The sequence below is a fragment of the Neomonachus schauinslandi genome, chromosome 1, assembly GCF_002201575.2.
Source record: "Neomonachus schauinslandi chromosome 1, ASM220157v2, whole genome shotgun sequence".
Classification (NCBI taxonomy): Eukaryota; Metazoa; Chordata; class Mammalia; order Carnivora; family Phocidae; genus Neomonachus; species Neomonachus schauinslandi.
The window spans coordinates 195253979-195265127 of NC_058403.1; the positions used below are offsets into that span (position 1 = coordinate 195253979).

The 11149-nt window shown below is 40.1% G+C and overlaps 1 protein-coding gene across 1 annotated transcript in view; it reads right to left on the minus strand.

Annotated features, from left to right (window-relative positions):
* DOCK3 (dedicator of cytokinesis 3) overlaps nt 1-11149 on the minus strand; it is a 482665-nt gene that overhangs the window by 220293 nt on the left and 251223 nt on the right. The window contains exon 5 of the mRNA XM_044912806.1: nt 1424-1572. Coding sequence (XP_044768741.1) covers nt 1424-1572 — 149 coding nt within the window. The remainder of the gene's footprint in view (nt 1-1423; nt 1573-11149) is intronic.

Here is an 11149-nt window from a genome sequence, read left to right on the forward strand (position 1 = left end):
AACAGTATGGAGGTTCCTCAAAAAGTTGAAAATAGAGCTACCATATGATCCAGCAATTGCACTACTGGGTATTTACCCCAAAGATACAAATGTAGGGATCCGAAGGGGTACGTGCACCCCGATGTTTATAGCAGCAATGTCCACAATAGCCAACCTGTGGAAAGAGCCAAGATGTTCATCGACAGATGAATGGATAAAGAAGATGTGGTATATATACACAATGGAATATTATGCAGCCATCAAAAGAATGAGATCTTGCCATTTGCAATGACGTGGATGGAACTGGAGGGTATTATGTTGAGCAAAATAAGTCAAACAGAGAAAGACATGTATCATATGACCTCGACTGATATGAGGAATTCTTAATCGCAGGAAACAAACTGAGGGTTGCTGGAGTGGGGGGTGGGGTGGGAGGGATGGGGTGACTGGGTGATAGACACTGGGGAGGGTATGTGCTCTGGTAAGCGCTGTGAATTGTGCAAGACTGTTGAATCTCAGATCTGTACCTCTGAAACAAATAATGCAATATATGTTAAGAAAAAAAAGAAGAAGAAGGTAGCAGGAGGGGAAGAATGAAGCAGGGGAAATCGGAGGGGTAGACGAACCATGAGAGACGATGGACTCTGAAAAACAAACTGAGGGTTCTGGAGGGGATGGGGGTGGGAGGATGGGTTGGCCTGGTGATGGGTATTGAGGAGGGCACATTCTGCATGGAGCACTGGGTGTTATGCACAAACAATGAATCATGGAACACTACATCTAAAACTAATGATGTAATGTATGGGGATTAACATAAGAATAAAAAAAAAGATAATGAGACAAAATCACTAGAGAATTATATCAATTATTATGTCTAGGAAGAAATAAAATTTGAATACTATCTACTCTAGCTTCCTATGCCAAAGTCAGAATACTATGAAAACAGCAAATAATCATACTTACTGCATAAATGCAGGACTATTTTTTAATGACAAATTAGTTAAGAATATTCTGAATTACAGATTTAGACAAGTCTCATTTGTAGTATATGCTTATTCAGATTAATTGTATGGCTATAAAATGTAAAAGACACAAAATTCACATGAAAAAATAAAGATACAAAAAGATGAAACAGAAGTATACTGATTACTGAGATCTAGAATCAAGGATTTTGAGCTGGAAGAGACCTCAGACGATAATACAGTCCAATTATTTAATTTTCCAGAAGTGAAAATAAAGACAGAGAGTTTCAGTGTGTAGAGCCAGTGAATGTCCTTTGCTAAACTAAAAGAAACAACTACTCATAGTAAAAATGATCAAAACTTAGTGGAGAATGTAACAATGTCTTTTCATCACTAAAGAGAAGCTTTGATCAGGTACAAACTCTGTAAGAACTGAGTTAACATAAATGTAACTGAAATGCCCAAATGATATTCATACTTACTCATTACCCCAGTCCAAGCGCACGGTGATATGCCGCTTAACCTCCCGCACCTGATCCTGAGTAAGGTGACCAGACAGTAGCTGCCTTCGAAGGTCAATAAGTTCATTCATCACATGGCGTAGCTTGTAGAAAAGATCTACTTTGTGTTTCTGAAAGGGCATTTTTGGTGTTGGGTGAAATGAAAAAGGGATATGGAAAGAGAATGAAAAAAAGAAAGAGAAATAGTTAAACTATGCAAAGTGTTCATTTCTCTAAACATCTAAAAAAAGGCAATATAAAGAGGAGCATATTTAAGAATCTTAAAGTCCTTAGTTTCTACTGTCTAAAAATCCCTATATAATGACATCTAACAAGTAATATAATTGATCTGGATCATGCAAAGTACCATTTATCTCCACTCCATTCTGGACAATTCATTTTCCAGTAAGTCAGAGTTACTAAACTTAATCAGAACAGAAAGTTAAACAGGAGCCTAGAGCTGTTTCCTCTGTCAGAAGTTCCTACATATGTAACATCTCTGGTTTCTCTAGGAGGGATACTCAAGTTGGGGAGGGCAGAGCGAGAATCACTTGCCCTACTTTGAAGGAACTAAGGTTTCAATAAAAAGCCACAGTCTCTGGAGTAACATTCACTCCAGGTTTCCAGGCCTCATCTAGTTTTAATTAGCTTTTGTAAATAATATGCGTCCCTAGCGTCACAGATTTCTACTCTTTTCAGTTTAATAAAAAGTATCACCTTTATAAGAGTTAAGTGGAAACATCTTAATGAACTTAATTATGGACATCACAGGGGTTTCAAACTTACAGGTAAAAAATGTAAATGCCATGACAATAGATGCTTGAGGAAAAAGATTTACTTAAGAATATAGATTTAAAAACTAAAGTCTTATTTGTCACAAGTACAATCTTGGTTTAGAAATGTTTACGTTTCTGTCTCTGTTATAGAGAAGCATGATTTTATATGATAATTAAAAGTCTTTGAATGTAACTTATCTATAAAGAATGCTCTTTAAGGTCAGATCAACCTGTACCATAGGGTTAGGAAAGCCTCTATCTGGAATTTCCCCTAAAAAGACCCTTGCCAAAATAAGCTTAATTAAAGTAACTATAAATAAAATTAATAATAAAGCAAATTACAAACTAGCAGAATCAGCTAATATTCTTAGGTGGCAGTGATCTTATGATTAAAATGTTCAGGACATCATGCTACTTAGAAATCATCTAATAGAGCATGAGACCTTTAAAGGTCCATCTCATAGAGAAATTATTTTTAAGTAGAAGACCTTAGGAATCATGCACTCTAATGACATTTCAAATAGCATGCGGTCCTTTCTTCACTTGATGATCATACGAAGAAAAGTTAAGTACCTTGATGGCACACAATGCTGGCAGAAGGGCAGAACTCACAAATTCTTGCCAGTTCAAGTAACAAGGCCTAAGCAAATTATATCATCTGGAAAATTGAGATCTTAAGGTAAGCAATAAAGGCAATGTGGTCTTTGCTTCCAGCACATGCATTTCTTTTTGATAAAACAGAGCCACCTGTCTAAGTTTAAAATAGAAAGTTATTTTTCCATCAAACCATACACAGTACTCTTGTATACACACATAAGCATTTATTCATTCACTCGATTTACAAATGCTTACAGAGCATTTGATGAGTTCTATTACTTTGTTGTGATCCAAAGTCCCTACTTTCATGGTTTCATTCTAGAGAGCAGAGATAGACCAGAGACAAATACATAATGGTGGTGATAAGTTCTAAAAAGAAAATTAAAGCAGAGTGGGGTCAGTAGGTGGTCAGTGGTGGTTTGGCTGGGGCGTGGGAGAAGGTACTGCTTCAGGGAGGGTGGTCAGGGAAAGACTTCTTTGGAAGCAAAACTTTAAGTAGGAAACTGAATGAAATAAGGTGACAGCATTTGGGAAAACTGGGGAAGTTTATTACACTGTTAACTAACTGGAATTTAAATAAAAACTTGAAAAAAAAACTAGGGAAGTTTTAGAGGCATAAGAAACAGCAAGAACAAATGCCCTGCTGTGGAAGTGGACTTGGCATGTTCATGGAGAACAGAGATGTCAGTGCACCTGCAGCAAAGTGAACAAGGGAGAAAGTGGTGGTGATTCAGTCAGAGAGGTAACAGGGACCAGATTAGGCAGGGCTTTTGTGTAAGCCATGTGAAAGGGTTTGGCTTTTATTCCAAGCAAGACGGGAAGCCACTGGAGATAGGGAGCAGAAGAGTGACATGATAGGACTTAAAGCTTGAAAGCATCACTCTGAGTGAAAAAAATGAAAAAGCAAAGAGGAAAGCAGGGGTTCCAGTCAGGAGGCTATTTATTACAACAATCCACAGGATGACAGTTGATTAGAGAAAGGTAAGAATGGTAATGTAAAACTTTTAGGACTTGGAGATTAGACATGTTTTGCACATAAAGCTGTTGGTATCTGCTGATGGATTAGATGTGGGATATGAAGGAGTCAAGGATTACTCTTTTTTCCTGGCCTGGGGAACACGTCTGGAGAAGGGACAAGGTTCAATTTGGACATGCTAGGTTTGATACTGAGTTCTAACATTTAGAGGCCAGGAAAGTGAGGGGTATCTAGCACAGGAAACTAAGAAGGAAAAAGCAGTGAGATGACAGGAAAAGCAGGAGTGTATTGAATATAAGGTTTTAAGGAAGACTGTCAAATGCACTGAGAGGTTAAATAAAACATAGGCTGAGAGTTAGCCACTGCATCTGGAATTGTGGTAGCCATCACTGACTTCTCTAAGGGCAGTAATGGGAGAGAAGGGAATGGGAACAGAGTACAGACAGCTCTTTTTTAGAATTTTCAGTAATTGGAAGCAGAGAAATGAGGTAGTAGAACACTGTTGTACAATCAGGGGAGGGTTGTTTTTTTTTAATGATACAAAATTACAGGCTATTTTTATGCTGAAGGGAATGATTTAGTAAAGAAAAAAAAATTGATGATGCAGTTAAGTCCTTCAGTAGCCAAGAAGATATGGGTCCCAGGTCAAAAGGGAGGCCCCGTTTAGGCTGGATATTCTATATATTATCACAGAGGAAACACAAAGAACTCAGATAATGACACAGGCATTTGGGAGATTTGGTGACAGGAGAACTAAATTTTTCCTCTGGGTGCCTTATTCTCAAGGAAATAAGAAGCAAGGTCATCTGCTAAGAGTGAATAGGGTGGGAGGGGGTGTTCAAGATTTGAGAATAGAGAAGATGTAAAACAGTTTCATAGGGAGGGGTAACACAATCTCAGCAGGAGATAGGTAGTTCAACTGTCAGATGGTTTTGAGATTTGTAAACACTTAAAGTGTGGTTATGTGTATTTTTTAAGCAGAGTGTAATGATGTATATTGATACCAAAATATCAAGTATGTATGTACATATATGTATGTGTATGCATGTATATCTATGCACAAATATATACACACATGCACATATACAAAATATTTATGTAACATATACATGGACACATATATAGTATCAATGCCAGAATATACTAATATAATCTTTTAAAATATTAAACAGTCATTTATTAATCAAGTGTTTCTAACAAATTATACTGTCCAAAGATGACTATAATATCTCCCAAGTACTATTCTGCACAAATGTGACCCTCACACTCCTCCAGTATGAGATGGAATCTGTTTCTTCACACTTTTGAATCTGGGCAGACCCTGAGACTGCTCTAACCTATCAAACATAAGAGCAGGGAGCTAAAGCTAGTTCTAGAAGCAGCCCTTCACTTGTCTGGCAGCTTCAGCCTCCTGCCTCTTGGAATACATGTTCCTTCTGGGAGTTTCACTCTCAGAATCTAGCTCTCATGCTGTGAAAAGCCCAAGCTGCATGGAGAGGCCACAAGGAGACACTCCAGTAAGCAGTCCCAGCTTTATGAGTGAGCCATCTTAGCTGCTATGCCCCGCCAGGAGAACCTTCAGGGGACTACAGCTCGTATGCAAATCTGACCGCAACAGAATGAGAAACCCTATGTGAAATCTACCCAACTGTGCTCACTCTATCCAGAGAAGAATGAAATATAATAAATAGGTGTTGTAAGGCACTAAGGTTTGGGATAGTTTGTTATGTAGATAATTGGGAAAACTGTACAGTATTTTTTCCAAATAGAAAAATCAGTTATTTTTTTTAATTTTTTTTTTTTTTTTTATTCATGAGAGTCAGAGAGAGAGATAGAGAGAGGCAGCAGCAGAGGGAGAAGCAGGCTCCATGCCTAGCAGGGAGCCCGATGCAGGACTCGATCTCAGGACCCTGGTATCGTGACCTGAGCCGAAGGCAGACGCTTAACCATCTGAGCCACCCAGGTGTCCCTAGAAAAATCAGTTATTGTTTCTAATTATATGAAGCTGGGAATGCTAACCCTGCACTAAGAATGAAATGGATCACATAATCAGAAAGTAGAACTATTATTACAATCAGTGTGGTGCTGTGGTGCTAATTTCTTTCTCCAGTCCAACCTAACAACCTCTTTGACCAGAGGCCCTAGCACTAGAGGCTGCTCCCCCAGCACCACTATGACACCACACTGCACTCTTGGATTTGCTACCAAAAGACACACACCACGCAAGGTGAGCAATCTGGAGCGACTGGCCGCAGAGCACACAATTGACCTAGGATCACTTGACACCACAGGATAGGTGAATGCCCCCCTCAGGCTGAACAATCCTATTCTACTGAGAGTCCTGCTCCTCAGTAGATTAAGATAACAGTACAATTAGGTTGGTGGTAAGGTTTAGCTTTCCTGCCCAATCATCCCGAGTTCCTGTCAAGGCTAAAATAAAAGCAGTAAAATTAAAAAAAAAAAAAAAAGAATCAAAAGAAAAAGAAATCTATAGCCCATCTTAGCAACATGTTCAGCCTCTCCAAAAGATCTATAGTCTAATATTTGTCAAGAACAGTTGCAGAATATTTGGGAAGTATATTGAACAGCCAGCAGAAACTGTAAATTTAGAATAATTAAACTACTCTGCAACCACATGCCAAGCAGAATTTGCCTAACCACTGTGAAAGAATCCCTGGAACTAAAAAAAAAAAAAAAAAAAAAAAAAATCCCTGGAACTGTGCAGGAAAAAAATGTGAGTTTTAATACTCCTGATTTTATTTTATTATTTTTAAAGATTTTATTTATTCATTTGAGAGAGAGAGAGCACAAGTAGAGGGGAGAGGGAGAAGCAGACTCCCCACTGAGCAGGGAGCCCGACACAACAAGGGGCTCAATCCCAGGACCCGGAGATCATAATCTGACCGAAGGCAAGATGCTTAACTAACTGAGCCACCCAGGCTCCCCTTAATACTCCTGATTTTAGAATTATTTTTACTAAACCACTTGTAACCCAATGTAGAAAGAAAGGCTGTGCTGCAGTGATGCTTCTCAGTTAGCAAAGGACCAAAGCTGCTGAGTGCCCATCACCAAGTATGCTAGCTTTATTTTAAAACTACACATGCACAGGGCGCCTGGGTGGCTCAGTTGGTTGGGCGGCTGCCTTCGGCTCAGGTCATGATCCTGGAGTCCCTGGATCGAGTCCCGCATTGGGCTCCCTGCTTGGCGGGGAGTCTGCTTCTCCCTCTGACCCTCCCCCCTCTCATGTGCTTGCTCTCTCTCATTCTCTCTCTCTCTCAAATAAATAAATAAAATCTTTAAAAAAAAAACTACACATACACAAAGACTGGTTAATAGATGCTAATGAAAGATTATAAAAATCAAATTTAAAAATTACATCAAAAGTACTACTATCCTCCAAAAGAACAAGTATCCTACCATGAGTACTAAAAACTTTAGGTGAAAAACAATTTTAAATTTTTTTTATTTTTTATTATGTTCAGTTAGCCAGCATTATTTTTTTTATTTTATTATGTTACGTTAATCGCCATACATTACATCATTAGTTTTTGATGTAGTGTTCCATGATTCATTGTTTGCGCATAACAACCAGTGCTCCATTCAATACGTGCCCTCTTTAATACCTGTCACCAGGCTAACCCATCCCCCTACGCCCCTCCCCTCTAGAACCCTCAGTTTGTTTCTCAGAGTCCACAGTCTCTCATGGTTCATCCTCCCCTCCGATTCCCCCCCCCTTCATTTTTCCCTTCATACTATCTTTTTTTTTTAACATATAATGTATTATTTGTTTCAGAGGTACAGGTCTGTGATTCAACAGTCTTACACAATTCACAGCGCTCAGCATAGCACATACCCTCTCCAATATCTATCACCCAGCCACCCCATCCCTCCCACCCCCCACCACTCCAGCAACCCTCAGTTTGTTTCCTGAGATTAAGAATTCCTCATATCAGTGAGATCGTATGATACAGCCAGCATTAGTTTTTGATGTCGTGTTCAACGGTTCATTAGTTGTGTATAACACCCAGTGCTCATCACAACACATGCCCTCCTTAATACCCATCACCCGGTTACCCTATCCCCCCACCCCCCTCCCTTCTGTAACCCTCAGTTTGTTTCCCAGAGTCCAGACCAACTTAATGGAAGTTAAACAATACATCTAAAGCTCACGTTGTTAAGAGCAGATTCCCAATCTCTTTCCGTTTTGTTTTACTTCTTACTTTTTGAACATCCTTTTATTTATATATAGGTAGATGGCTTATTTTCTCACTTTATTGCTCGAAAACAAACTAATTATTAAGAACTTGAGTTTAGGGGGGCGCCTGAGTGGCTCAGACGGTTAAGCATCTGCCTTTGGCTCAGGTCATGATCCTGGGGTCCTGGGATCCATCGGGCTCCCTGCTGAGTGGGGAGCCTCCTTCTCCCTCTCCCTCTGCCTGCCATTCCCCCTGCTTGTACTCTTTCTCTGTCAAATAAAAAATAAAAAATCTTAAAAAAAAAAAAAAAGAACTTGAGTTTAGGGACACCTGGGTGGCTCAGACGGTTAAGCATTTGCCTTTGGCTCAGGTCATGATCCCGGGGTCCTGGGATCAAACCCCACATCGGGCTCCCTGCTCCTCGGGAGGCCTGTTTCTCCCTCTCCCACTCCCCGTGCTTGTGTTCCCTCTCTCGCTGTCTCCCTGTCAAATAAATAAATAAAATCTTTAAAAAAAAAAAACGAGTTTATTCAAACTTCTGAAACTATTGTAACACTGTATTTTAATTATACTTGAATAAAATAAATTTTTAAGACTCCAATATGTTGGGGCCGCCTGGGTGGCTCAGTCGTTAAGCGTCTGCCTTTGGCTCAGGTCATGATCCCAGGGTCTTGGATTGAGCCCAGTATAAGGGCTCGCTGCTCAGCGGGGAGTCTGCGTCTCCCTCTTCCTCTGCCTCTCTCCCCACTCCTGCTCTCTCTCTCACTCACTCTCTCTCTCAAATAAATAAATAAGAAAGCCTAAAAAAAAAAAAACCCCAGTATTTTTTTTATTGCTGTTAAATAAAGTCTCTTATCATGAAGTAACCTCTAATCCTATTCTGTTTGCATTATACATCAGAGCTCTGGAACTCATCCCAGTATAATATAAAAATATCTGAAATAACAGTACTTGCAACCCCAATGACTCTTCTGCCAAAAATAACTTTAAGCCCAGGAATTTAGACTGTCATTTTAGGTTGTTTCACAACATAGCTGGCCAAAGCTTGAAACTGAGTTCAAAAGAGAAATTTCTGTGAAACAAAACAGTATCTAAATCCAAGCTATTTCACAATGATCTTCAAGTACATATTTGCAAGAAATAAAAATGCAAAGCAGCAATGTGGAAATTCTTTTTAAACTGTTCACAAATATGGGGATGTATCTTTTTTTTTTTTAGTTTCCCCGAATGGCATCATCCAGGGGTCACTGCCATTTTATTTCCATTCATTGCCAACAAGAGCCTGGCAAAAGCTTCCCTCCCCACTACCTGCTGCTTCTTTTTTTTTTAATGTAATGTTAATCACCATTCATTACATCATTAGTTTTTGATGTAGTGTTCCATGATTCATTGTTTGCATATACCACCCAGTGCTCCATGCAGAACGTGCCCTCTTTAATAGACATCACCAGGCTAACCCATCCTCCCACCCCCATCCCCTCTAGAACCCTCAGTTTGTTTTTCAGAGTCCATAGTCTCTCATCGTTCATCTCCCTCTCCAATTCTTCCCCCCTTCATTCTTCCCCTCCTGCTATCTTCTTCTTCTTTTTTTTTTAGCATATAATGTATTATTTGCTTCAGAGGTACAGATCTGTGATTTAACAGTCTTGCACACTTCACAGTACTCACCATAGCACATACCCTCCCCAATGTCTATCACCCAGCCACCCCATCCCTCCCACCCCACCACTCCAGCAACCCTCAGTTTGTTTCCCGCGATAAAGAATTTCTCATATCAGTGAGGTCATATGGTACATGTCTTTCTCTGATTGACTTATTTCGCTCAGCATAATACCCTCCAGTTCCAACCACGTCATTGCAAATGGCAAGATTTCATTCTTTTTTTTTTTTTTTTTAAGAATTTATTTATTTGACAGAGAGAGACACAGCGAGAGAGGAAACACAAGCAGGGGGAGCAGGAGAGGGAGAAGCAGGCTTCCCGCTGAGCAGGGAGCCTGATGCGGAGCTCGATCCCAGGACCCTGGGATCATGACCCGAGCCGAAGGCAGACGCTTAACGACTGAGCCACCCAGGTGCCCCAAGATTTCATTCTTTTTGATGGCGGCATAATATTCCATTGTATATATATATACCACATCTTCTTTATCCATTCATCTGTCGATGGACATCTTGGCTCTTTCCACAGTTTGGCTATTGTGGACATTGCTGCTATAAACATCGGGGTGCATGTACCCCTTTGGATCCCTACATTTGTATCTTTGGGGTAAATACCCAGTAGTGCAATTGCTGGATCGTATGGTAGCTCTATTTTCAACTTTTTGAGGAACCTCCATACTGTTTTCCAGAGTGGCTGCAATGGGGATGTATCTAATACAATCTATTTGCCTGGCATACATGTTTATTACTCCACCTCTGAGGGGTCAGGGTATCTTTCTCATTCCATTCTCAACCCAAATATATCCTCCCTCACAGCCTTAATGATAACCAAAATAACACCCTTTGTAGTGTCAATCTTCCTTCATAACACAAGTATTTGCAGGAGAGCTAAGACTTTAAAAAATTCTTTCTACTTTAGTTTAAATAAGCTGATCATAATCTTTCCCTAGAGCAGATAAGAATCTTGATAAGAAGGGAGCAAAGTCAACTGAAAGGTAAAGAAAATATTAGTGATACCAAAAATAGAGATGGCAGTTGCTGATGTCCAGGGCACCTCTTCACAATGCCCAACAGGGTCAATTTACCTGACAGTGGGCTGTGGACAGCTCAGCCATTCCCAGGCTCACAGGTAGCCCTTCTACACAAGACAGAACAAACCTCTACTTAAAGACAGCATTTAATCTGTCTCCCGGAGACACCTCTTCTTACATACAGAGACCACTAAGAAACCAGCCACAATCCTCCCCATATACAATTATCCCTACCTCCAAATACTAAAGATAAAAGCTGGAAAGCAGGCAACTTGGCAGAAAATAAAAGACTGAAAACTGAGGTCTGGGGACAAGGAGGGGGAATACAGTTGGGGAGGGTGGGAGGGTTGGAGGGAAATCAATAAGAATCAAGTCTATTATCTATACAGAAAGACTCAGGGATTAGAGGTACAAGGAAACCCTGAAGGGGTGTGTGTGTGTGTGTGTGTGTGTGTGTGTGTGTGTGTGTGTGTGTG